Source organism: Crinia signifera, chromosome 6, assembly GCF_055691185.1.
Source record: "Crinia signifera chromosome 6, ASM5569118v1, whole genome shotgun sequence".
Lineage (NCBI taxonomy): Eukaryota > Metazoa > Chordata > Amphibia > Anura > Myobatrachidae > Crinia > Crinia signifera.
Window position 1 is genome coordinate 24435082 of NC_139222.1, and position 27865 is coordinate 24462946.

General features: G+C 46.0%; 1 protein-coding gene and 1 pseudogene across 5 annotated transcripts; one reads left to right on the plus strand and one right to left on the minus strand.

The window, feature by feature from the left end:
* Positions 1-479: 479 nt before the first annotated feature.
* LOC146010176 (uncharacterized) lies at positions 480-27856 on the minus strand. 5 transcript variants are annotated; one of them, XM_083151157.1, is made up of 5 exons: positions 27636-27856; positions 23919-23993; positions 20009-20106; positions 19662-19839; positions 480-2793 (listed from the first exon to the last, which is right to left on the minus strand). In XM_083151157.1, exons 2-5 carry the CDS (start codon positions 23947-23949, stop codon positions 1385-1387), a joined length of 1716 nt encoding a protein of 571 aa, XP_083007283.1. In that variant the 5' UTR covers positions 23950-23993; positions 27636-27856; the 3' UTR covers positions 480-1384. The 5 variants fall into 5 exon arrangements, with proteins under 5 accessions (XP_083007283.1, XP_083007282.1, XP_083007280.1 ...); XM_083151156.1 differs by having other exon boundaries at positions 27626-27856; XM_083151154.1 differs by having other exon boundaries at positions 27588-27856.
* LOC146011722 (5S ribosomal RNA) lies at positions 25638-25754 on the plus strand (annotated as a pseudogene).
* Positions 27857-27865: the final 9 nt, after the last annotated feature.

Here is a 27865-nt window from a genome sequence, read left to right on the forward strand (position 1 = left end):
GTGATCAGAAACAATGTAACACGACATGAGAAGTCACTGTATGGACAATCACCCAGCAGACTGGAGACAGGGATGCTGCGCGGTGTGTTTCTAGGTGACAGCAGCAGTGGCGTAACTAAAACTTTTGCGCCCCCCCGCCGGGACAATTTCACCGCCCCCCCCCCCCCGGACAATTTTGCAGCTCTCCCCCCCCCCCCCCGGTTAAAAGACCCCCCCGGGAGCTGGCAGGGGGGTCCGTGCGGCGCGGAGGTACCTGTATTAAAGGAGAGCCTGGAGGTCCCTGCGCCGCCTAGTATGATGCTGCCGGAGTCCCTGCAGTGAAGTGGAAATAACGCGCTATCTCCAGCGGAGATAGCGCGTTATTTCCACTTCACTGCAGGGACCCCGGCAGCATCATACTCAGCGCCGCAGGGACCTCCAGGCTCTCCCTTAAACAGGTACCTCCGCGCCGCACAGACCCCCCTGCCAGCTCCCGCTGCACCCACATGCAGTGGGGAGCTGGCGGAGATCCACCAGCGCCCGCAGCCCCCCGGCGCCTCCCCGCCACCGCGGGGGCTGCGGCCTAATTGTTACGCCACTGGACAGCAGCCACACTGCCACCCCTGTGGGGGCCACACCACACTAGAGCACGCCATGTGACAGCCCTACTGAAAATCAGATCTGGTGAATGCACAACACTTCGACAGGACTGGGGATGTGCACCCGGGAGGCGGGGCTCGGCGACCCCCATGCACCAAGAGTATACGGGAGGGCATAGGACTGACGTCACTCACGGTCATCCCCGGTTATAAGGCGGCCGGATTCATTTCAGGGGCTTCCATGTTAATCCCCGGCAGCCACGGGCAGCTAACACTTCCAGGTACATGGGGGACGTTTTTTTTTTTTTTTTCCCTTTTTAAAACGTTTAAGCCTGTACACATTCACATTGCAGAAAAAACGGCAAGGAACCGTGTAGGACTCTGCTTTTTACACGGTTCGAAATGCCAGTTAACTTGAAACGGTAAATTGGCTGTGGTGCATTCACAGTGCAGGCTTAAACGTTTTAAAAAGGGAAAAAAACGGCAATATACCGTTTTAAAAGTGCGATGTGAAAGGGGTATAAAGGAGGTAATTTAGATCTTTGTTGCTGAATATCAAGTGTAATATGTTTGTATACAGTATGTTTGTTTTGATATGTATGACATTTGTGTTAAAATAAAAAACAAAACAAAAAAAACCCCCATAGGTCGTCTAAGGAGATCAAGCCCAGGGATCCGACTCCTCCGGGCACTTTTCTAAGAATGAGGTCTGGGAGGGGAATGGAGGGGGAGGGGGCTGCTACACTGTAAGAATTTTATAGTGCCAACTCCTATCATCACTCAATCCCCAGTTTATGAAGGACAAATTATATTTTTTGTATGCAAGTTTTCTGGTGTCTACAAACAGCTGATTTATGTGTGAAACATTCCCCACACTCAGAGCATGAATATGGTTTCTCACCTGTGTGATTTTTCTCATGTCTAATAAGATTTGATTTATGTTGAAAACATTTCCCACACTCAGAGCATGAATATGGTTTCTCACCTGTGTGAAGTCTCTCATGTGTACGAAGATTTGATTTTTGTGCAAAACATTTCCCACATTCAGAACATGAAAATGGTCTCTCACCTGTGTGAGTTCTCTCATGTCTAACAAGAGTTAATTTAATTGCAAAACATTTCTCACATTCAGAGCATGAAAATGGTTTCTCGCCTGTGTGAATTCTCTCATGTAAAATAAGACTGGATTTATCTGCCAAACATTTCTCACATTCAGAGCATGAAAATGGTTTCTCACCTGTATGAACTCTCTTGTGTCTACCAAGAGCTGATTTATTTGCAAACCATTTCTCACATTCAGAGCATGAAAATGGTTTCTCACCTGTGTGAATTCTCTCATGTAAAAGAAGACGTGATTTAATTGCAAAACATTTCCCACATTCAGAGCATGAAAATGGTTTCTCACCTGTATGAACTCTCTTGTGTCTACCAAGAGCTGATTTATTTGCAAACCATTTCCCACATTCAGAGCATGAAAATGGTTTCTCGCCTGTGTGAATTCTCTCATGTAAAATAAGACTGGATTTATCTGCCAAACATTTCTCACATTCAGAGCATGAAAATGGTTTCTCACCTGTATGAACTCTCTTGTGTCTACCAAGAGCTGATTTATTTGCAAACCATTTCTCACATTCAGAGCATGAAAATGGTTTCTCGTCTGTGTGAATTCTCTCATGTTTAACAAGAGTTGATTTATCTGTAAAACATTTCCCACATTCAGAACCTGAAAATGGTTTCTCTCCTGTGTGAATTCTCTCATGTAAAAGAAGACGTGATTTAATTGCAAAACATTTCCCACATTCAGAGCATGAAAACCGTTTCTCGCCTATGTAAAGTCTCTCATGTTTAACTAGACTGTCTTTTTTGATAGAACATTCCCCACACTCAGAACATGACAATGGTTTCTCACCTCTGTGATGACTCTGATGTAAAACAGAATCTAACTGATGTATAGAACTCTTACCAAACCCATAACTGGATGATATTGTATCATCTTTATGGTCTGTACTGTGTGTAGTAAGGTCTGAATGATCAGGAGAAGGTTCCTCATGACTAGAGGGACCAGATGAAATCTCTGCACTGTGAAATGTTGGGTGTGTATTGGGGATAATGGGGTTTTCTTCTGGATAATCTTGTCTGATGTTCTTATCTTCTAGTATATAATCTGGAGACACAATGAGATCTCCCTCCGGGATATTCCTGCTTGTGCGGCCATCTGCAGGAAACAGATGAATGACAACAGACATAATTGTTTACATTGAGAAGCAAATGTTCATGGATGTTTTATCACTTAAACTGAACATGTCTAATGCTGCGCACACACTGGCCGATATATCGCTGGTCTGTCAGCCAGTGGGTACCAGCGATAGGTCTGTGAACGACATTAATCACAGACCTGTCGCATCAGCTCTGCAACACAGCTGATGGCCAATATACCTACAGCCTCCTGATGAAGACCAGCCAAAGGTTACAGGCATAAGAGGCGAAACGCGTAGAGGAACACCTCCACCGCACCAGCGCTAAGTCACCATTATTAATATAAGTCTGTATTTACCTTCATTTCATCACTAAATCAATCTCCTAAAGCATATGGGAGACATAGCTGTTCTTATGTCCACATGGCACGGTCACACTGAGGGAATTTACACTGGATCGTTTAAATTAGGGGTGTGCATTTTTTTCGTTGTTTTTTTTCAATATCCCATTGTGTTTTGCATCAGGATTGGTTTGGGCAAAACCACCCTTTCATATTTTGGATCTGTATTATTTAAACTGAACACCTCACAATGTTGTTTTTAGGCCAATATGTTGCACTGAGGTAGCTGAATGACTATGCAAAGTGACAGAAGTGGGAGGCGCAAACACCTGGCCCATATAGGTGTGGAAGTCGAAATTGCCCACTGCGCAATTCCATGGCGCCATTTGAGTCTTATTAGCTTAAACGTAACTACCAGGGCCGGACGTGAAACTTTAATGGTTAAAGTCTTAAAGATATGTTCCCTTTGTCTCTGTCTGTTCGCATGGAACTCCCTGACTAAACCCCAAATGTTGTTTTGATTTAACTTGTATCAGTTACCGTCAACAGTCGCAAATGCCAGTATAGTGAAAGGATCACTATATATGACATTAGTGATACCTAGATTGTGTTGTAGTGATGAATCAGTGTACTTGAGAAACAATGGCTATAATTCCAGCTCATACCAGTTCCCTGCTCCACCTCACTCCAAGAACAAAGACTAAGAAAACAGCATGGTTTGACGAGATTCCCATCTCACAGGAAGAAGTCCCTGTGAAGTTGAGAGCCAATGAAGAGCTGCCCAGGCCCCTCTCTTGTACCCAATGATCATTCAACCTGACCCCACACCCCTTTGCTTTAAAAGGCCCAAGCGTGTGATTCCAGGCCATTATGTGATCTATCCAGAACACGAAACCAGGGACCTGGGATTTGTATCCGGCGTGGTGTTTGCTTCCCTTGACGGTAAATTGATATTGCTTATTTCATGCTAATTGCCTGTGTTAGCTGTAACTGTATTTGTATCTGCAGACTTATTGTAATACTGTTCCTCCATGTAGAAGTTGTATTGTGCCCCTTTATAGTGAAATTGTGTGTTTCCCTTTTAATCACTTGCGTCCGCTTTGGACTTGAATACACATGCAGACACGGGGTCAGAGCCGTGATCTTATTATAACCTGCGGTTGGTTGCATTATTTCTTTATCAAGGGAATTTGCGTCTCAGACACTGAGTCAGTATAGAGCTTTATCCATTAAGCTACTGACATATATATTTGGTGTATTACTGTTCATATATTATATAGTTACTGTGGGCTGAAATCAGTGGCAACCAGCCGTTGCTAGGGGTAACAGATTGCATGGTTTAAATGGTAACGCATACAGTATTATTATATTTCCATCCACTGGTTTATTAAATATCACCAGTTAACATAGGATTGGCACTGCAGTGGCAGACAGGACGGCAGTTTTAAAAACTAGGCCCCAAAGGGCACATAATGCAAAAAAAAGAAAAAGAGGTGCAAGATTGACTTGTCCTTCGGCCCACCCTTATGTTGTATAGTTAACAGGACATGCACACGGTCTTTAACAAACCAATCATTTCAGTGACAGGGTCTTCTAAACATCTGGCTGAAATGATTGGTTTGTTTGGGCCCCCACAAAACAAGCTGGCAATTATCTCTACAAAATGGTTCTAGAGAGACAAGATGTCGTCCTCGTCTTCAGATTCCTCACCCCCTTCAGTGTGTACATCCTCATCATTACAGATTATCAATTAGTCTACAATGGACTCTACAATCACAGGTCCCTCTATAAGCTCTGGAGGCAATTGCTGGTCTTTGTTGATGAATTGTCATGGTCCGCTTCAGATGACAATCTCCTGATCAACAGGTCTTAATATCTCTGTAGACATTTGTCTGGCGAAAACAGAGACACAACATAGGCTTTAAACCGAGGATCGAGCACGCCGCAAGCCAAAATGTAGAGGTCTGATTTTAACAGTTTGACCACCCTCAAATCCTGTCGTAAATCGAAGGAAGGTCTTTATCCACAAGACCTACATACTTAACAGAATCTGTCTTTTTTAGCTTCTCCTTCACTTTCTCCAGCTGCTTTTGCAACAGGCTGATGAGGGGAATGACCTGACTCAAGCTGGCAGTGTCCGAACTGACTTCACGTGTGGCAAGTTCAAATGGCTGGAGAACCTTGCACAGCATGGAAATCAGGGCCTTATTCTGGTTCACTCTTAGAGGCAAATTCCTTCTCAAATGGACAAAACCATGTGCACTGCAAGTGCTTCTCTTCAGCAGAATTTCCTAGAACTCCATTTAGCCTATAAAGTAACTTGTTCATTTTTGTTCCCATAATGAATTACTTTTCATTTTTCAATGATAAACTGCATTTTCCACCTTTCCAGTTTATTTAAGTCACTTTGTAGTGTTTCCACATCCTCTCCTGAGTTAATTTCCTTACTCAGTTTTGGGTCATCTGCAAATATTGCAATTTTACTCACTATGTCACTTTCTTTTTTTTTTTTAAACACACTTTATTGGAGGACACACGTCAAAATATGAACATAGTCTGAAGCATTAACATCAGTTACAATAAGTAAGTGACATAAACAATATACAGTTTTAGTATATCACAGAGAGGCGGTCCAGAGAAAAAAGGAAAAAGAAAAAAGAGGGGGAAGAAGAGAAAAGAAGGGGAAAGAAGAGGTAGATTTAGAATTTTTGTTTTATAAAGAGAGGTTGAAAAGAAACGGGAAAAGAGAGTGTAACAGGATTCCCATTTGCATTTGAATAATTAGTAGTCTACATGGCAGATCAAAAAAAAAAAAAAAAAATTGGTAGAAGAGGAGGAGGAAGGGAGAGGGTAGGGTAGAAAGGGAGGTACGGGAGAGAAAGGGAAGGGGAGGGGGTGGTCTCCATTATCAGGGGTCGAATGGCGGTGGTGAGTTCTGTTGGGACAGCCAGGGGGTCCAAACCTTATGGAAGGACTTAAGCGAATGGCGTATGTTAGCTGTCATAAACTCCATTTTGTAAATATACCACACTCGAGAGAGTATTGCTTGCATTGGGGCTGGGAGGGGTTTCTTCCAGTCAGCCGCAATTTGACAGGTCATTGCTGAAGAAATGTGCCTAAGTAATTTGTGTTGGTGGTAATTGAGCGCGGGGGGTTTCAGCGGTAGAAGGAAATATCTAGGGTCTAAAGGAACGGCAATTCCCAACAAACTTTTAAGTAAATCTACCACTTCTCTCCAAATTCCAGCAATTTTTGGACATGTCCACCAAATATGAAGAAAATTACCTTCTGTAGGACAGCCTCTCCAGCATCTATCGGATACATCAGGAAACATCCTATGTAGTTTGGAGGGGACGTAGTACCAACGATATAGAAGTTTGTATGTGTTTTCCTTAATTTTTACACAAATCGAACTGGAGGCCGCATTATCGCGTATTTCCTCCCAGTCTTCGTCATCTAAGGAAAGACCAAGATCTCTCTCCCAGGCTGATTCATGGGGGGCCCGAGGGGAGGATACATAGGGGTCCAACAGAGAATAAAGTGCGGAGATTAGTCCTCTAGAAGAGGTGCGCTTCCAGCAGATGTATTCAAAAGATGTCAGAGGTCTAGCATTTAGAATAGATAGGACTTTGGAATGAAAGTGCCGGATCTGTAGAAAGCGAAAAAAGTCCATGTTTGGAATTGCCGTGCCCTCCCGAATGTCAGAGAATTGAGGGAAGTTCGTATTGTCTGAGATATCATTTAAATAGTAAATACCATCTTTTAACCATCTGGATAGGGAGGAGCGCCCCAAGCCAGGGGGGAAGGCTGGGTTGTGGAATAATGGAATTAACGGAGAGGGGAGTGGGGCTAAGCTATATGTTTTATTCATTTTGTCCCAGACTGATAGGGTGTGAGATATCACTGGGTGAGACGTAACTGAATGCGGGCGTTTAGGTCTGGGCAGCCATAGCAGGGATGACAAAGTGGACAGGCCTATGTCTTCTGATTCTATGTTCACCCATACCTTCCGTGCTCCCCAAGGATTACACCACTGAACAGATTGTGATAATCGTGAGGCGTAATAGTATCTTCGAAAGTCTGGGATCCCCAACCCACCCTGGCTAGAGGGCCTCTGAAGTAGTTTCAGTCTTATTCGTGGACGTTTTTTATCCCATATAAACTGGGTTGATTGGTGTTGTAAAGATTTGAATACATACGAGGGGACATATATGGGTAGGGTCTGAAAAAGATATAATAGGCGTGGGAGAATATTCATTTTAATTGAGTTGATTCTGCCAATCCAGGAAATAAAATAAGTGGACCATGTGGAGAGGTCTGTTTTAATCGTATCTAATAATCTCGGGAAATTGGCTTGAAAAAGTTGGTGGTGATGGTGTGTCAGATATATGCCTAAGTATTTGACCTTCTTCCTATTCCAGTTACATGGTAACAGGTTCATTAAGTCTAATTTAAGGGGTCCGGGTATATGAAAGTCAAGGACTTCGGTTTTCCCTACGTTTATTTTGTAACCAGAATACAGGGAATATTGTTGTATCTCAGCTAGTAGGAGGGGAATGGAGCCCGCTGGATCGGCGAGGGTTAAAAGCACGTCGTCGGCATACAATGCTATCTTGTGCTCTGAAGAGCCAGTTTTGATGCCGTGGATGGCAGTGTTTTTGCGTATCCTCGCCGCCAGAGGCTCCATAACAAGGGCAAAAATTAATGGGGATAATGGGCACCCCTGACGGGTGCCATTAGATATACTGAAGTGTTCAGATCCCACCCCGTTAACGACCACCCGAGCGGACGGCGTGCGGTATAGGGCCTTAACCCCTTCCAGAAAGGATCCCGATATGCCCATCCTTTCTAAGACTGAGAAGGCAAACGACCAAGAAATACGGTCGAATGCCTTTTCTGCGTCCAAGGCTAGAATCAGGGCTGGGATTTTCTGCTTCTGAATTACATGGATGAGGTCGATCGCACGCCTTGTGTTGTCTGACGCCTGGCGACCAGGAATAAAGCCTACCTGGTCTGGGTGGACCAGGGATGGAAGCAAAAGTGCCAGACGACCAGCTAAGATTTTTGCGTAGATTTTTAAATCGACATTCAATAATGAAATTGGCCTATAGTTCGCACAGCTGGTTGGATCCTTGCCCGGTTTTGGAATCACCACTATATCCGCCAGGGTGGTCTCGGGAGAGAAGGAAGCACCCTCCAGTATATCGTTAAACAGCAGCACAAGGTGGGGGGATAGTTCTTTCGCAAAGCGTTTATAATAAATAGCCGAGAAACCGTCTGGGCCTGGGGCAGCAGAGGACCGCATAGAGCGGATTGCTACTACAACCTCCTCTTCTGTTATTTTTGCGTTCAGAGTAGCGAGCTGAGCTTCTGAAAGAGACGGAAGGGAGGTGTCAGCTAGGTAAGAGGACAGATTATCTCTGTCGGAAGTGTTTATGTGGGCAGAATTCTTCAAATTATACAGTGATTCATAGAAGACTTGAAATTCTCTTGCTATTTCTTTAGGGTCGTATGTGTGAGGTCCTGGTTTTGTAGACTGTATTTTTTCAATCATCCTTGAAGCTTGTTGGCGCCTAAGTTTATTAGCTAATAATGAATCTATTTTGTCTGCTTTATCGTAAAAGCGTTGTTTAAGTTTTTTGAGGATGTTGGCAGCTCGGTGGGATAAAAGTGCATTCAGCTGACCCCTAACCGCTTCAATTTGGGGCAGTAGGTTGGGGGCAGGTGTGTTTTTATGTTGGTCCAATAGGGAGGTTAGTTGAGATTCCAAAGAGTGTATCTGTGAAGCCCATTTCTTTCGAATAGAGGAAACCTTAGAGATTATCATGCCTCTAATTGTTGCTTTATGGGCCTCCCAGATAGTGTTTGAGGGTATATCAGGAGAGGAGTTCTCCTTAAAATAATTAATGATAGCGGCCTTGACCTCCTTCAGAGAGGAGGGATGGTCTAGTAAGGAATCGTCCAACCTCCACCTATATGTACCGGGGGGGCGATCATAAAGGCTAAGGTCCAGGAAGGTGCCGGCATGGTCCGTCCATGAGAACGGTGCCATGCCTGTTTCCCCAACCCGTGGTATAAAGGAGGAGGAAATGAGGAGCATGTCGATCCTAGAGTATTGTTGGTGGGGGGCCGAGAAGTGTGAAAAGTCTTTGGAATGAGGATGTTTTAGTCGCCAGGAGTCGCACATCCCATATTGTCTTAAAGCGGCAGCAAGGGTGCGCGTAGCTCTAGGAGCTTCTGTTGTATGAGTGCGGGAAGAGGGGGAAGATTTGTCCAACAGTGGGTCAATAATCATATTGAAATCTCCTCCAATAATAATGTGACCTTGGGCTACTCTGTCCAGTCGCTTAAAGAAATTATCAAAAAATTGGGATTGGTCCTGGTTGGGAGCATATAAGGAAGCTAGGGTCACTGTCAGTGATCTAATGTTTCCTATCACAATAACAAACCTGCCGTCAGGGTCAGTAACTGTTTTAATGGGGACAAAAGGTACATCGTTGCGGATTAAAATAGCGACTCCTCGTTTCTTGCAGTCCGCCGATGCGAAAAAGTTTTGAGAAAAGGAACGACCCCTCAGTTGGGAGTGAATGCCTGTAAAATGTGTCTCTTGCAAGAAAACGATAGATGCGTTCTCCCTCTTGCAAGCTCCCAAAAGGATCGTTCGTTTTCATGGGGAGTTTAAGCCATTAACGTTTATTGATAAAAATTTGAGGGTCATAGTAGAATGTGTCAACACAGCTTATAAAGAAAACCCGTGAATTGAAGAGAATAAAATAAAGGAGATATGGAGGCCATCCCCAGGGAAAGGAAAGGGAAGAGGGGAGGGTGGATAAAAAGGAGGAACCATTGAGAGAAAGCCAAAAAGGAAAATATATAGCTTGAGGGAAAAGAAAAGAAGGCCCAAAAGGGCTGAATCCCTGAAAAAAAGGGTCCCAAAATGAGACCGCTACAGAGCAAATAATTTCAACATACATGTTAAACTTTTATATAAGGGATTATGGGGGGTGGTGGAGCAATAAGGTATTTCCGAACCCGGAGCAGCCGGGGCCAACAATGTCCCAATCCGGGGCGATCTATAGCAACTAAGCTAGCATGTGGAAACAAATAAACTTCTATTTGAAATATATCAACACCAAGGGTTAGAATATAATAACAAAATCATCAACAAGGGTAAATCTCACCCATAGAGAATCAAAACAATGAGCTCGTGTGCGGAGCCATCATGGTAATCATTTCAGTTTGGTTCGCTGTTTTCCACTCGGTGGCGAGAGACCCTTGTCCAATCTGGAGAGGGAGGAGACGGTCGCTGGGACCTGGGGGAGGGGCGGCTTGCCTCTGCTCCCGTGGTTGGAGTCGGAAGGAGATCCAGCTTGGACAGCAATTCCTGGCCTTGAGTCAGGGTCTTGACGTTGTGTAGCGAATTATTTGCTGATACTTGTAGCATGAAAGGAAAAAACCCCACCTATAGCGAATGTTGTGCTGACGAAGGATTTTAGTAACTGGTTGTAGGTCGCGCCTTTTTTGAATGGTTGAGGGGGCCAAATCTTGGAAAATTTGTAATTGCAAATCTTGAAATTGTATGGTGTGGGTATCTCTGGTGGCTGAGAGGATTTTCTCCTTCGTTTGATAGTAATGAAATCGGACGATGACGTCCCTTGGGGGCTGAGATGCAGAGGGCTTCGGGCGGAGAGCTCTGTGGGCCCTGTCCAATAGGCAGTCTTCATCCGAAAGTGCCGGGGCTATTTGTTGAAACAAGTCCTTAAGGAAAGATGGTAAGTTGGACCCAAGAACAGATTCTGCTACGTTGCGGATGCGCAAGTTATTGCGTCGGGACCGATTTTCCTGGTCCTCTTGGCGGTCTTTAAGGGCCTCCATCTCTTCATGAAGCCTGGAGAGTTCCTTATCCAGGCGCACTTGAGAGCGACAAATGTCGTCCGTCTTGGACTCCAGGGCATCGGTTCTATTACCCAAGGCTGTTAGGTCAGACCGGAATTCTGAGACGGCTTTAGCCAGTTCTTGTTTGAATGCGTTTTGCACGCCCTCCAGGAGTCCCGTCATGACTGCTTGGATTTGAGGGTCTATAGGAGTTTCCACTGCATCGGAGCGGGTGGGGGAGTCTGAAGGCTGTGACATACAGGAAGTATTTCTGGATTTTGAACCAAAGAAATTCCCAGTTGCCTGAGAAGCTTTCTTATTTTTCTGAGACATAATCGACCGGAGTAATGAGGGCCAAAGGCAGCGACCAATGTAGTAATGTTATATTCGTGGGGTGGGGGTTATAGAGATGATCAGCAGGTCAGCATTGAGGGACAATTTCGGCCCCAGCGGGCCATCGGGGACAATCAGGCAGGCATGACCGATCCAAGAGCCCCAAGGGAGGGCAACTCACTGATGTAAGATCACAGTTGGTCTTATGAACGTCCACACAGATACCTATGTGGGTCTCACAACAACAGAGCCCACTTCTGAAAAGCCGGGCCCCAAATGTGTCCCTTACAGAGGCTGCCTCTTGTCTCCGTAGGTCTCGGACCAGCCTCTCCGGTAACCGCCGTCCTGCGGCCTGCACCAGATGGTGGCCGTTCGTCTGTGCCTGGAACAAGCCCAGGGGGCTCCGGCGTTCAAGCCCCACTGTAGGGGGGGGAGCGGGCTCTTCACTTCAGCGGCTATATTTTTCCTTTATATATTTATATATTTTTTATTTATTTTTTTGTGTTTTAATTTAAATTTTTTATAGACCTGTCCTCAGTAAATTGTGTGGTAGTGCAGAGGGGATTCAGCACCCCTGGGATGATCAAATTAGTAGGCAGGGGTGAGGTGTAGACACTTGTGCTGCAGTGATTGCAGGCAGGGAGAGCTGAGCAGTGTGTGTAATGAAAAACACAGTACGTGACTCAGATCAAAGATGGCCGCCGCGACTGAAGCTGAAGGGAGATGCACGGATCTCCACTCTTAGCTCCTGTCTCCAGGGCAGCCCAGGCAAGTTAGGGGTGTCGGGAGGGGTAGGGGCGCCCACTGCTCACCTCCAGGAGGGCGGGATGAACGATATGCCGCCTCCGGGATCCGTCCTTCAGCGCGATGCGGCCGCGTCGCTCAGGCACAGGACACTAATTGAGACCGCGGCTCCAAGTCAGGTGAGGGCCGCAACCTGCAGGGCAGGATTTCTCCTACCCCCGGCTCCGCAGCACACTCAAGCCCGATCCGGAGGTTGCCTGTGGGGCAGCAAGGCTGCTGCTGGTGCTGTGTTGGTGCCCCCAAAGTAGTAGAAAGGCACTTTATTTAAGTACTTATAGGAGCCCTCTCCAAGTGCGTCTTGCCTCTATCCCGGCTAGGCCACGCCCCACTATGTCACTTTCAATATCATTAATAAATGAAACAAGGTGGGTCCCAATATTGAACCTTGCAGTAATCCACTATAGACCTTACCCCAGCTAAAATGTATGCCATTTACCACCACTCTGTCCCCGTTTGGATTAAAAACTGGTTGCACAATTACAAATTTTATCTCCTAACCTTAAATTACCTAGTTTCAGTAATACCCTTTTATGAGGCACAGTTTCAAAAGCTTTAGCAAAATCAAGCAGTATTACATCAACAGATTTCCCTAAGTCCAGCCCCAACTGACTTCCTCATAGAAGCTAATTAAATTAGTCTGACATGATCTATTTTTGACAAACCCATGCTGAGCCTTACTGATCACTTTCTCCTGTTCTAAAGAAATTATACCGAAGCAAAAAATTTATTGAATAATTCCGCTTTCTCTTTTCCTTCTATTACAAGGGTACCCTGCTTATTTTTTAGTGGGACAATATTTTTCTTCCTTAACCGTTTCCCGTTTATACAACTGTAGAATTTTTTGGGATTAGATTTGCTATCTGACACTATTTTACGTTCAGCCTCTAATTTAGCCATCTTGATTGTATTTTTACATTTCTCATTACATTCTTTGTATGCGGCAAATGATTTGGGCGCCCTATTTTGTTTAAATGCCCTCCTTTTTTTTAGCTATTTCAAATTCGACTTTGCTGTTAAACCACATAGGTTTCCTTTTCATATTTGTTCTTTTATTTACTCTAGGGATAAATTTATCAGTGCCCACCAGCAGTATTTTTTTTTTTTTTTAAGTTTGCCACCTCTAAATAATTCCTTCCAGTTTATATACTTTAAGGACTCCTCAAACTTACCAAAGTTTGCTTTTCTGAAATCTAAGAACCTAGGTGCTCCAATATAATTATCTTTGTTAAAATCTAAATAAGTTGTTATGTTAGTAACAACGTCCTCATTGTTGCTTATCAAGAGATTTAGGATATTGATATTTCTGGTCGGACTTTCAATAAATGCATACATATAGTGGTCATTTAGGGCATCCAATAAAACATTTCCCTTAGCGGTACTAGTTGACCTATCCTTCCAATGTAATTCTGGGTAGTTAAAGTCACCCATAATAATAATGTCCCCTAAGCTGGCCGCTTTTCCCACCTGTAGCAAGAGGTCTTTTTCCTCCTCCTTATTTATGTTGGGTGGTTTATAACATGTTCCTTCTATAAGTTTTTTAGCCCCTTTAATATTACCTGTGATTTCTACCCATACCGATTCTACCGACTCCATTGTGCTCTCGTTTAGGTCTTCCCTTATGTATGGTTTAACATATAAACAAACCCCACCTCCCCTTCTACCTAATCTGTTGTTGTTTTTTAAACTTCTAGGTTAGCCTCCCACTCATGTGATTCATCCCACCGAGTTTCAGTAATACCTAGGAGATCAAAATCTTCCTCCAAAACTAGGGTCTCTAGTTCCCCCCTTTTACCAGTTAAAATCCTAGCATTCAGATCTCGTTTTTCCTTTGCCCTTGTCATGTTACAGTAGGTTCCTGAGTTGATAAATCGGTACTTGTGTAATTTCATGGTGGCAGCTACGTAGACAGCGTAGCTTCCCTGTCAGAATGAGCGTAGCGTTCCCACGGCCAGCTTAGTTATAAGTAGCGTAGTGTTTCCGCGAGCGTCCTTGTCAGAATCAGCGTAGCATAGTGTTCCCGCAGCCGCTTAACGTAGCCAGAGTCCCTGTCAGAAACAGTGTAGTCAGTCAGCAGTATACATTGGGGGAAATTTACTAAAGGAAATTTGTAAAAAATAGGTGTATTTGTATCCAGAAATACACTTATTTTTGACATTTACTATCCCGAAAATACGGCAATTTTTATATACACCTATTTAATTTAATTTTTTATTTATTATTTTATTATTATTATTTATTAATTTAATTTATATACACCTATTTAATACACCTATTTTTTACAAATTTCCTTTAGTAAATTTCCCCCATTGTGTCTGTTATGGCTGCCGACAAATGAACTATTTTTAACCTGCCGCAGACGGAGGAGGAGTCTGAATTTCTTGCAGCTTCACCACTTTCTCCCTGAGACCAAGTCGTGTCATAATGAACATCCAATGCGACAATGTGAAGGAGCGGATGTGGCGCTGCCACATAAGAAGCTGCGGCAAAAAGGTTAGCGTCAGGGCCGTACAGTGGTTCCGTGGATGCCATCATGACACTTATATGCTTCGTGTTTTGTTGGGCAGAGGAGCCAACCAGCATCACATCCTGTGAGCGTCATCTGTCAATTTAAAAAAAAAAAAAAACACCATGCAGTATAACAACCTTATGCGGGAGGCCTGCACCCTGGACCTAATGTCGCAGCCCCAACGCCGGATTGGCTGTCCCGGGAAAATAGTTGAGGTAGATGAGAGCCTCTTTGTACAGAGGAAAAGTCACGTGGGACGCATGCTGCCTCAGCAGTGGTTATTCGGAGGCATTTCCAGAGACACCGGTGAGTGCTTTGTGACACCTGTTGAAAGACGTGACGCCAGCACCCTGATGGCCACCATCAACAAATTCATCGAACCGGGGAGGACTATCTACTCTGATTGCTGGCGTGCCTATAACACCGAGCAGCTGGAGCAGGCAGAGTACCACCATGCTCGGGTGAACCACCGGTTTAATTTCGTAGAGCCGGAGACAGAGGTTCACACACACAAAACATTGAGCGCCTTTGGGGGATCCTGTAAAATGGTGCAAAAACCTCAAAGAGGCACCAGACTCCTACCTACAGGAATTTATTTGGCGAAAGACTGTTGGCGCAGGAAACGGGTTCCAGCGTATACCTTACGTATTTACTCTGCTCCCACAGGCTGAGAAACGACGACACAGAAGCAGCTTCGACTTCTGCAGCAGTTTCTGTCAATGCAGAGTCTGAAGAATAAGGGTTTCATTTTTTTTTTCTTTCTTCTTAATAATTTCAATATTATACTACTTTGTCAAGTTGCATTCTTCTTCTTCTTAACTAAAAACCAATTACCAGTTAATACATGTCATCATTACCGTCTCAGATGTATGATATGGCAGGGGTGAATGTGTTCCTGACACACCCCCACTATCCACGACAGCAAGGGGACGCGTCCTCCCGACCTTTTCATACCCCCACTATCCACGTCGGCGTGGAGTTGATCTTATACAGTGTGGCGACCGCAGCGAGCCACCGAGCCCGAAGCATGGCGAGCCCTGCTGATTACTTAACATGTATTCCGCGTCCGCTCGCCACGCTCCGTTTTAACGAACCCCTAAATCTGTCGGCAGGGTTGCTGTACCCTGCCGCAATAGTTACTCAGATGCTCCTGCGTCTCAGACAGATGGAGCACCTCTCTGCGCGCGCCCGCATGATCCCCTCTCTGCCGGAGAGGGGATCATGTGGGTGCCGGCGCTGTGTGAGAGGCCCTCACTAGGCTTGCCAGGGATGCCTGCAGTTCCTGGCAACAGAACGGTTGTTACTTGTGTAGTTTCACAGCGGCAGCCTACGCTACGCTGCCTCCATGAAACTACACAAGTACTGATAAATCTGTATCATGGACAGTATTTGTACTTGGCTGTGTGTCTCTCATACACTTTTCGTATACCTTGTTCCATTTTTCCTCCCTTCCCCTTAATTCCTCCACAATGTAGCTGTCTTTGCCCTCTATTCTAGACTCGTTCATTGGTTTAAGGTTTCTTACTATACCCTCCTAGTTTAAAATCTCCTCAAGCCTTCCCATCATTCTACCCCCGAGCACCCCTGCCCCCTCCTCATTCAGGTGAAATCCGTCGCGGCAAAAGAGAGGGTAGCTGACCGAGAAATCCGCCCAGTTTTTTAGGAACTCAAATCCCTCCCTTCTGCACCAGTCTTTGAGCCACATGTTAACCTCCCTAATCTCCCTCTGTCTCCCTGGGCTAGCTCGTGGCACAGGCAATATTTCTGAGATTATTACCTTAGATGTCCTCACCTTAGATGTCACCTTAAGTTTATTAACTAGATCCCTAAAGTCTTTTTTGAGGACATCCCATCTACCACTGACTTGTCATTGGTACCAACATGCACCAAGACCGCTGGGTCTTCCCCAGCCCCTCCCCTAGTGATAAAAAAGTGAACGTACCCAATACACACCAGGCAGCCCCCGTCATTATGTGTCACAGAGAGCGTACCCAATACACACCAAGCAGCCCCTGTAATTATGTGTCACAGAGAGCGTACCCAATACACACCAGGCAGCCCCCGTCATTATGTGTCACAGAGAGCGTACCCAATACACACCAGGCAGCCCCTGTAATTATGTCACAGAGAGCGTACCCAATACACACCAGGCAGCCCCCGTCATTATGTGTCACAGAGAGCGTACCCAATACACACCGGGCAGCCCCCGTCATTATGTGTCACAGAGAGCGCATCCAATTCACACCGGGCAGCCCCCATAATTATGTGTCACAGAGAGCGTACTCAATACACACCAGGCAACCCCCGTCATTATGTGTCACAGAGAGCGTACCCAATACACACCAGGCAGCCCCTGTCATTATGTGTCACAGAGAGCGTACCCAATACACACCAGGCAGCCCCTGTCATTATGTGTCACAGAGAGCGTACCCAATACACACCGGGCAGCCCCTGTCTCTCCCAATAAAGAAAGTATAATACAAATTATCACGGTGTCAAATCCTTGTGCTAAATGCCAAATGGCAATATAGTAACAAATAAACTCCTAACATCACAATAACTAATATCTTTGTGACATTTATCAGGCTCTGAGCCAGTGACTGTAACACTACACAAGTTCTCTCTATGTAAGCACAGTATATACAGTATGTTAAATGTGCTGTCTAGGTCTATAATTTTAACCACTCATATCAACCTTACAGTATTCTGGTCCATGTTTCACCAAGGATAAGGAAACATAGGAACGTTTTTTTTTTTTATCTAATAAAAGTTAAATATTAACGTAAAAATACGAAAGTAAAAAACACATCTTTCATTCCTAATGTGTGCGTCAGACAGTGCAACTTCCTTTTCTCTCTATCTATTGTACATATACCTTGGGACTGCAGTAGGACTGCACCCCCGCAATTAAAAACTATGAAAATTTGCGGTATTCTAAGCCTGTGATATTAGTCATAATGTATTAGAGTGCAGACTTTATTCTCTCACTTACCTCTATATCAATGTACGCAAAACACTTATAGCCACAAGTTGGAGGACAAAATAATACCACAACAGTCCACCAGGAGAAACTATCAGCAGCTGTCTCCCATACAGGAAGTGTTTTACTTGGAAAAATCAACCAAGAACTATACTCCAACAAGATTTGTATGAGATACACCAGAGAGTGTGGGGAGGAGACTGGTCAGATCTCTGGGCTGGTAACACACAGTGACATGATGTGAGGGGAGAGCAGGAGTATAATAGGGGCTGATGGCTCCTGATGTATGAGATACACCAGAGAGTGTGGGGAGGAGACTGGTCAGATCTCTGGGCTGGTAACACACAGTGACATGATGTGAGGGGGAGAGCAGGAGTATAATAGGGGCTGATGGCTCCTGATGTATGAGATACACCAGAGAGTGTGGGGAGGAGACAGGTCAGATCTCTGGGCTGGTAACACACAGTGACATGATGTGAGGGGAGAGCAGGAGTATAATAGGGGCTGATGGTTCCTGATGTATGAGATACACCAGAGAGTGTGGGGAGGAGACTGGTCAGATCTCTGGGCTGGTAACACACAGTGACATGATGTGAGGGGAGAGCAGGAGTATAATAGGGACTGATGGTTCCTGATGTATGAGATACACCAGAGAGTGCGGGGAGGAGACTGGTCAGATCTCTGGGCTGGTAACACACAGTGACATGATGTGAGGGGAGAGCAGGAGTATAATATGGGCTGATGGCTCCTGATGTATGAGATACATCAGAGAGTGTGGGGAGGAGACTGGTCAGATCTCTGGGCTGGTAACACACAGTGACATGATGTGAGGGGAGAGCAGGAGTATAATATGGGCTGATGGCTCCTGATGTATGAGATACACCAGAGAGTGCGGGGAGGAGACTGGTCAGATCTCTGGGCTGGTAACACACAGTGACATGATGTGAGGGGAGAGCAGGAGTATAATAGGGGCTGATGGCTCCTTATGTATGAGATACACCAGAGAGTGTGGGGAGGAGACTGGTCAGATCTCTGGGCTGGTAACACACAGTGACATGATGTGAGGGGGGAGAGCAGGAGTATAATAGGGGCTGATGGATCCTGATGTATGATATACACCAGAGAGTGTGGGGAGGAGACTGGTCAGATCTCTGGGCTGGTAACACACAGTGACATGATGTGTGAGGGGAGAGCAGGAGTATAATAGGGGCTGATGGCTCCTGATGTATGAGATACATCAGAGAGTGTGGGGAGGAGACTGGTCAGATCTCTGGGCTGGTAACACACAGTGACATGATGTGAGGGGAGAGCAGGAGTATAATATGGGCTGATGGCTCCTGATGTATGAGATACACCAGAGAGTGCGGGGAGGAGACTGGTCAGATCTCTGGGCTGGTAACACACAGTGACATGATGTGAGGGGAGAGCAGGAGTATAATAGGGGCTGATGGCTCCTTATGTATGAGATACACCAGAGAGTGCGGGGAGGAGACTGGTCAGATCTCTGGGCTGGTAACACACAGTGACATGATGTGAGGGGAGAGCAGGAGTATAATAGGGGCTGATGGATCCTGATGTATGATATACACCAGAGAGTGTGGGGAGGAGACTGGTCAGATCTCTGGGCTGGTAACACACAGTGACATGATGTGTGAGGGGAGAGCAGGAGTATAATAGGGGCTGATGGCTCCTGATGTATGAGATACACCAGAGAGTGTGGGGAGGAGACTGGTCAGATCTCTGGGCTGGTAACACACAGTGACATGATGTGTGAGGGGAGAGCAGGAGTATAATAGGGGCTGATGGCTCCTGATGTATGAGATACACCAGAGAGTGTGGGGAGGAGACTGGTCAGATCTCTGGGCTGGTAACACACAGTGACATGATGTGAGGGGAGAGCAGGAGTATAATAGGGGCTGATGGCTCCTGACTCCCCCACTAGGCAGATGCATTGTCCTCATTAGTTAGGTCTGACAGAGGAGGATGTAGGATAAGAGAAAGCTGTATGAGCAGAACAAGGAAAATATGTAATAAGTGAGTATTCCTAACCTGGGCTGATATCTGTAGGGATTTCCTCCTTCTTACAGTGTTGAACAACCCTCATATTTGGATCTTCTTCCTTATATGTCACACAAGGCACTTCTCCTTTTGCCCTAATGTCAATCACATCCATCTCTTCTTCCTCTGTATCTTCTGCCTTAATATCAGACAAAACTTCACACGGAACCTACACAAAATACCACATTTGTAATGTTTGATGTTATGGAGATTACACTGTAGAATATCAGGGTAGAAGACAAACACACACACACACACACACACACACACACACAACTGCTGCAGTTCATATAGTGACAGTCACTTTGATATATTGGAGAGACTCTAATCCTACCTACCTGATCCTCCTGTGGGGTCCTGTGAGTCTCCTCTGTACACTGCTGGGAATACAGAGGACGGGGACAACTCTCTGGGATATCTCTGTTACTGGGCCCATCTGTAGGAGACACACAGTGACTGAGGACATGGTATATATGTGATTATCCTGGGAATACAGAGGACGGGGACATCTCTCTGGGGTATCTCTGTTACTGGGCCCACCTGTAGGAGACACGCAGTGACTGAGGACATGGTATATATGTGATTACCCTGGGAATACAGAGGACGGGGACATCTCTCTGGGGTATCTCTGTTACTGGGCCTATCTGTAGGAGACACGCAGTGACTGAGGACATTGTATATATGTGATTATCCTGGGAATACAGAGGACGGGGACATCTCTCTGGGGTATCTCTGTTACTGGGCCCATCTGTAGGTGACACGCAGTGACTGAGGACATGGTATATATGGGATTATCCTGGGAATACAGAGGATGGGGACATCTCTCTGGGGTATCTCTGTTACTGGGCCCATCTGTAGGAGACACGCAGTGACTGAGGACATGGTATATATGTGATTATCCTGGGAATACAGAGGACGGGGACATCTCTCTGGGGTATATCTGTTACTGGGCCCATCTATAGGAGACACACAGTGACTGAGGACATGGTATATATGTGATTATCCTGGGAATACAGAGGACGGGGACATCTCTCTGGGGTATCTCTGTTACTGGGCCCATCTATAGGAGACACACAGTGACTGAGGACATGGTATATATGTGATTATCCTGGGAATACAGAGGACGGGGACATCTCTCTGGGGTATATCTGTTACTGGGCCCATCTATAGGAGACACACAGTGACTGAGGACATGGTATATATGTGATTATACTGGGAATACAGAGGACGGGGACATCTCTGGTGTATTCCTGTTACTGGGCCCATCTGTAGGAGACACGCAGTGACTGAGGACATCTCTTATATATTTGGCTACATCTGTCACTCAAAGTGTGTCTGGAGCTAGAACCCTGGGTGGAGCCTCTGACTCACATGACAGAGAACCAGCCCAGTGAGACCACAGACAGTGCCAGACACCCTCTGCCTCTCCATGTTACACAGCAAAGACACAGCTACACACCAGGTGAGCGCCCCACACCTCCCAACATGACCCTCTCCAGGAGGGACAGAATGCTCTGTTTGTGGACTTCCATCTTAATTTATGATTGTCATCACCTGTCATTTTAAACAGGGTAATTGATAAGAAAGGTGTTTAAGCACAGGTGATGGTAATCCATAAATTAAGAAGAAAGTCCAGAAACAGAGCAATATGTCCCTCCTGGAGAGGGTCACATTGGGTATGCACCTCCCTCCCCCCCCCCCCCCCCCCCCATTCACGGCATCCCCACGATTAAATGGCACATGCAAAACACTGACATGGCTATGGTCGACAATGAAAAAGGTTGACAAGATTTATTTTTCACTTTTTCAATGTTTTCATATTCATTCTCATGTGTCGACATGGACACCAATGAAGTGCCACACTTATGTCAACATTTACATGTGTTGACCTTTCTGTGTTGATTTTTTCTTGTGGCGATTCGCGGCACCCCCCGCGACCCCCCTCCCGCGATTTGCAGCACACCCCCCGCAATTCGCGGCACCCCCGGTGACTCCCGCGATTCGCGGCCCCACCCCGTGACACCCCCCCTCCTGCAATTCGCGCCAACCCCCGGGCACCCCTCCCGCGGTTCATGGTGCCCCCCACGACCCCCCCTACCGCGGTTCACGGTGCCCCCCACGACCCCCCCACCGCGATTCCCCACCCCTGACCCCCCCTCCTGTCATTGCGGCAACCCCCCGCGACCCACCCTCCCGCGATTCACTGCAACCCCCTTTGCCCCCCCATCCCACGATTCGCGGCACCCACACCCCCACCCCACGACCCATCCTCCCGCAATTCACGGCATCCACCCACGACCCCTCCTCCCGTGATTCGCGGACACCCCTCACCTCCTCCCTCCCCTACCCCCGCGCGTGATTCACGGCAACCCCAGGATTAAATGGCACATGCAAAACACTGGCACGGCTATGGTCGACAATGAAAAAGGTTAACATGAGTTTTTAAAGATTTATTTTTCTTTTTTTGAATGTTTTCATATTCATTCTGATGTGTCGACATGGACACCGATGAAGTGCCACACTTATGTCAACATTTACATGTGTTGAACTTTCTGTGTTGATTTTTTCTTGTAGCAATTTTTTTCCAGTGACAACTATGAACTATGTGCACGTCAACCTACACATCATCAACCAATTCTTTGTATAATATATAACACCTGTTCTGTTTTACTGTAGGTGCTTTAAGTCAGACCTTTTACTGCTACTATTACTGTTTATGTAAATGCATTCTGAATGACAGCAACATCCTACCATCCTTCTACAAGAATATATAACCAACTAGGTGATTCATCGCGCCCCGTGCCCCCCCCCCCCCCCCTCCCGCAATTCATGGACCCCCCGCGCACCCCCCCCTCCCGCGATTTGCAACCCCCCCTCACGCAATTCACGCCCCCTCCCACGCTTTGCGGACCCCCGCCCTCTCCCGCGATTCACGGCACCCCTAAGCCCCTCTTTAGTCCCCCGTATACTCACACACCCCTATCACTACCCAGCTTCCTGCTCTCCTGAACCGTAACTTCCACCACTGGGGAGTCGCTGACGCTGTTTTGCCCACATGCCCCTATCATGCCTCATAGCCCAGCCTCCTGCTCTCATGCACCCAAACTCCCACCCAGTAGGAGGAGACACTGACTAAGGGCCACCATCCTGTACTGCCACGCTGGACCCTCACCCACTGGCAGAAGCAGCACAGTATCTCCCACCCTCCTTTTTAGTCCCCCTTATTCCCACACACCCCTATCACTACCCAGCCTCCTGTTTTCCTGTGTCGTGACCTCCGCCAGTGGGGAGCCGCTGACTCAGAAACACCCTACTATACTATTGCACACACACACACACACACCTAAACAACATGCACACACAGCCCCCCCCCCCACACCCACAAATGTCACTGTACCATCCACACTATCAATGTACATCTTTCTCTGTAACCGATTTTTAATTAAACAAAACAATACACACCCCCTTCCACATCATATGCTCTCTATTTAACACATTTCACCTATAACTGAAGTTGCAATACAGGCATCTTTTATACAATTCTAACCATCTTTCTCATATACAAATGTTCACAAATTAAGGGGGCGCAGCCCCTTACGACGGTGTGAAGAGCGCCCCGTAGGGCGCGATGAATCACCTAGTGGTATATATGTGATTATCCTGGGAATATAGAGGACGGGGACATCTCTCTGGGGTATCTCTGTTACTGGCCCCATCTGTAGGAGACACACAGTGACTGAGGACTTGGTATATATGTGATTATCCTGGGAATACAGAGGACGGGGACATCTCTCTGGGTATCTCTGTTACTGGGCCTATCTGTAGGAGACACGCAGTGACTGAGGACATTGTATATATGTGATTATCCTGGGAATATAGAGGACGGGGACATCTCTCTGGGGTATCCCTGTTACTGGGCCCATCTGTAGGAGACACACAGTGACTGAGGACATGGTATATATGTGATTATCCTGGGAATACAGAGGACGGGGACATCTCTCTGGGGTATCGCTGTTACTGGGCCTATCTGTAGGAGACACACAGTGACTGAGGACATGGTATATATGTGATTATCCTGGGAATACAGAGGACGGGGTCATCTCTCTGGGGTATCTCTGTTACTGGGCCCATCTGTAGGAGACACGCAGTGACTGAGGAATAATGTATATATGCAGCTATCAGATGATTTTGTGTGTAGATGGCCCCTATAACGGATCTTCCTTGTACAATAAAGTAGTCTCTACTTACCCAGTGATGTGAGGGGCCGGTGACTCTCCATCACATTCTTGTACAGGCCCTTTGTTCCTCTATGTACTCCCAATCCTGCATTGAGAGATAGAAAGTAATGTCATGACACCTTTTAGGAACAGGGATACGGTCATTGGGTCACCACCAACTAGGTCGACATGGGGTTTTAGACTGTTTTGAGAGCCGACAGGCGGTATTTCATGCCCTACCATCCACTAGGGCGTGGAGGGAGAATAGAATAGTGTGCCGAGGGTAGCGAGCAATTCGAGGGGACGCGGTGCTGCGTTTCACTGTCCATGTTGACATAAGTAGCGGTGGGGTCCAATGACGTCATTGTGAACAAGCCAAATTGCGGCGAAACACGTGTCTTTTAGACGTCAGGGCAACCCAGCAATACGGACCCTTCTTCTACTACTACTTAGACACCCTCCATTAAGATCGCTCAATCTCAGGCGGCGGAATCCAACACGCACAGACTCTGTGTCTGTTGCTGGACCCCCCGCTACTTATGCATGCTCTAAGCCTGTACTCCAGCTGGCTGCAAGATCTATATGGAGCATTAGCACTCAGCGTCGTTGCTATCTCCCGTGCTACTAATACCCACTTAACAGGTCAGCATTATACATCTCTCGCGGCACACTTGCAGGTTATCCGTGCTTTTATGTCTTTTCTCTGCACCACGCACTGAGTGTATTGGTATAGTGCGCTCACCATTTAGAGATATTTATTTGTCCAATTGTCTATACAGGTTATTGCTCTGTTTAAATTTATCGCTGTATGTGTACAGGTTTATCTCTAATTATTTCCCTACACCATATATATATTGTAGAGGTGCAGCGTGTCTAACACTGTGAGGTACTCATTTATCTTATTTAATCGCAGGCTCTCATACATGCTGATACTGTGTTGCGAGTGATTGGCAAGTTTTTTATTAACCCAGTGTTCTTTGCCTGATCGTAAACCTTACATAAGGACTAAAATATCTTGACCTTATCATATTTGCCACTGATTTATAAGACCGGTATAGGAGTTACTTTGGTTTATGTATAACCTCTCCCTTTTGATGCTGTTCTGGTTAAATCTCCCTCTGCTGTGTGAATATAGATTTGATATATGTGATGCCAATACCGATTTTATAATCATTGAGCATACACATTAATCTATTGATCATAAAGATCCTACTCACCCCTGCATGTATCACGGTGCACAGCATTTTCCATTACTGGCACAGTGGGTACAATCCGTTAATACCCAAGCAGTGGGCACATATATATATATATATTTCTCCTATGTACCTCAACTCCATCTTTTGCTTGTTCCAACCTTACTACCAGGGCTATTTTTGTGCAGGCTCCAGCAGGAACTGAGGCCCTTATTCTAGTTCACTCTTTCAGACAAAATATTTCTTAGATGGACAAAACCATGTGAATTGCAGGTGAGGCAGGTGTTACTTGTGCAGAGATAATTAGATTTGGGTGGGGTTTTTCACCTGCCTCACCTGCAGTGCACATGGTTTTGTCCATCTAAGAAATATTTTGTCAGAAAGAGTGAACTAGAATAAGGGCCTCAGTTCCTGCTGGAGTCTGCACAAAAATAGCCCTGCTTACTACCATCTACCATTTGGACTCGCTCACTCTCTCATTCACCTGGGTGACACCAGAGGAAAAGCAGAAGTGACATCTGGCTCCCAGTAACATTCTGAGGCTCTCATCTGTCGATATATACTGCCATACATCGCTGTGCCACCTGATCCCATCCGAACTCAGCAGCAAAGCAGTGACTGGCTGGATCAGTACCTCTTGGGAGACCACCAGGGAATATCCAGTGCTGTATTCGCATCCAGACAGCAGAAGCAGACAATGCATACAAAGAGCATTCCTCTATCCTAAAAACTTTGCTACATCCCTATAACCACCAAACAAGCGACTGACACCGTATTGAAGACATTTCCTGTCAATAACCTGTATAGTACAGTATATTATCAAGAATAATTTGCAATATTTTTATTGGCGCATTGGATATCCATGTCATTATAGATCTTTTTCTTTATCAAAAAATCATTTGGGACTGGGAGACTCCCTGTAAACATTTTCACCTATCTGAATGACGTTGTGCAACAATTAACTTAGGATATTGTTATTCTCTATATATATTCCAATTGATGCCTCTTTTTCTGTGACGTGTGTATTTATGTAAAAAAATTTTTTAAAATATTAAGAAATAAAGTTTCGATTTTACTTCACCCATTTCTCACATTCTTTCACTGATTTTATTACTACATACGTGTGCCCCAAAAAACCTTAGTGTTCTTCCTAGGTCTTTCTCTGGACATCTACTCTAATTCAGTTACGTTGCTGAACGGTCTTGGGAGCACCACCAACCAAGTACCCTACACGAATCTTCTCGGATTGTGAGGTTTTATGTTGGTTCTCTAATCTATATCTAATTTCCATTACCTATTGCCTGTGACATTCCTTTCAGTTATTGTTAAAAACTGATTACTCCCACCTGCAAGCCTAAAAACACTTGTCCCACTCATAGAGCACCCCGTTCCATACCTTGTCCAACACCTCTTTTAATCCAAAACGAACATCTAATTATTGGCTAATTAAAAATTTCAGCGTGCATAATTAGTATTAAGTTGGGTGGCCAATGGGGTTCTGAACCAAGTCCCCAAATTTTACCTCCAAATAAGGATTCTCACCAACTTTTTACCTGCTCAGAGTAGGTGAAGAGAAATTCACGATAACCCCTATGGTGAAATATCACATGTGAATAACAGGATAGCGGCCATATAGCGGGTCATGGAAAATATGCATTTACACTATTTTTACCAGAAAAATGGGTTATTGTATCTAGGGAAGCCAATCCCGGGGCATTTTTTTAATCCCGGAATTCAGGATTTAAAAATGCCCAATCCCAGGATTGGCTTCCCTAATATAAAAAACACGCCTCGGCCGCCCCGCATATTTACTTACTGCGTGGTGCGGCCGGGAGCCGGGTGGGTGGGTGGTTGAGCAGGGGAGATGGAGCAGGGTGGGAGGACGAGCTGTGTTGATGATGGGGAGCGGGCTGGTCCGCTGCTGGGCGCCGGCGGTCTGGTCTGTGGCTGGGCGGGTGTTCGTGCCCTGGGTCAGTCACAGCTCACAGCATGGAAACATCCTATGCGGCCTGCGCAGCATGACCTCTGACGTCGGCACGCTGCGCAGAGCCGCGCTGCCCGGGACGGGAGAAGCCAGGCAGCTGCTGAGCACCCGCTCAGACGCTGCCCGGCATTAGACTGCGCATGCACAGTCTAATCCCGAAATCCCGGGATTGAAATCCCGGCGTTTTGGGGGCCAAATCCCGGGATCCCGATCCTGGGATTGGCCACCCTAATTGTATCTAATAGGATCTTCCATTTAATACTAATAAACCAAAGCCTGCTTCCCCTGAATAGTAATAACTGGGCAATAGAGCAGGGATGGGGAACCTTCAGCCCTCCAGCTGTTGTTGAACTACACATCCCAGAATGCTTTGCTACAGTTTTAGCACAGCTAGATAGCAAAACTGTAGCAGTGCATGCTGGGATGTGTAGTTCAGCAACAGCTGTAGGGCCAAAGGTTTCCCATCACTGCTGCTCCCCCTGTATAACAGGACACCAAAGGCGGCACAATACCTAACCATCACCTGCTGTCAATGTCTTCTCTCGGTCCCCCGTAATTTACCGGTAATCACCGTGGCTGCTGGAAGTGAGAGGCCTCAGGTAGGATCAGCAGCGCTGCCCCAGCAGGGAGCCGAGATGCTGCAGCCACTGAACGCGGGGATTGTTCTACGGGAAAATGGCCGCCGCTCCTTCACACAGGGGACACAATAGTCACAGAGCCTTATTAGTATACACAGCATGGATGGAAGCTATCAGGCAGCTACCTTTATTTTGTAACTTGTGAACAGCCGCGGGGGAGTCT

What these genes read in the sequence shown, in the direction of transcription:
- LOC146010176 (XM_083151157.1), bottom strand. Translation starts at nt 23,949, where the DNA reads ATGGAGAGTCACCGGCCCCTCACATCACTGG. An exon ending in GGACCCCACAGGAGGATCAG is followed by an intron (nt 19,840 to 20,008) that starts GTAGGTAGGATT and finishes TATTTTGTGTAG; the next exon opens with GTTCCGTGTGAAGTTTTGTC. An exon ending in CCCTACAGATATCAGCCCAG is followed by an intron (nt 2,794 to 19,661) that starts GTTAGGAATACT and finishes TGTTTCCTGCAG; the next exon opens with ATGGCCGCACAAGCAGGAAT.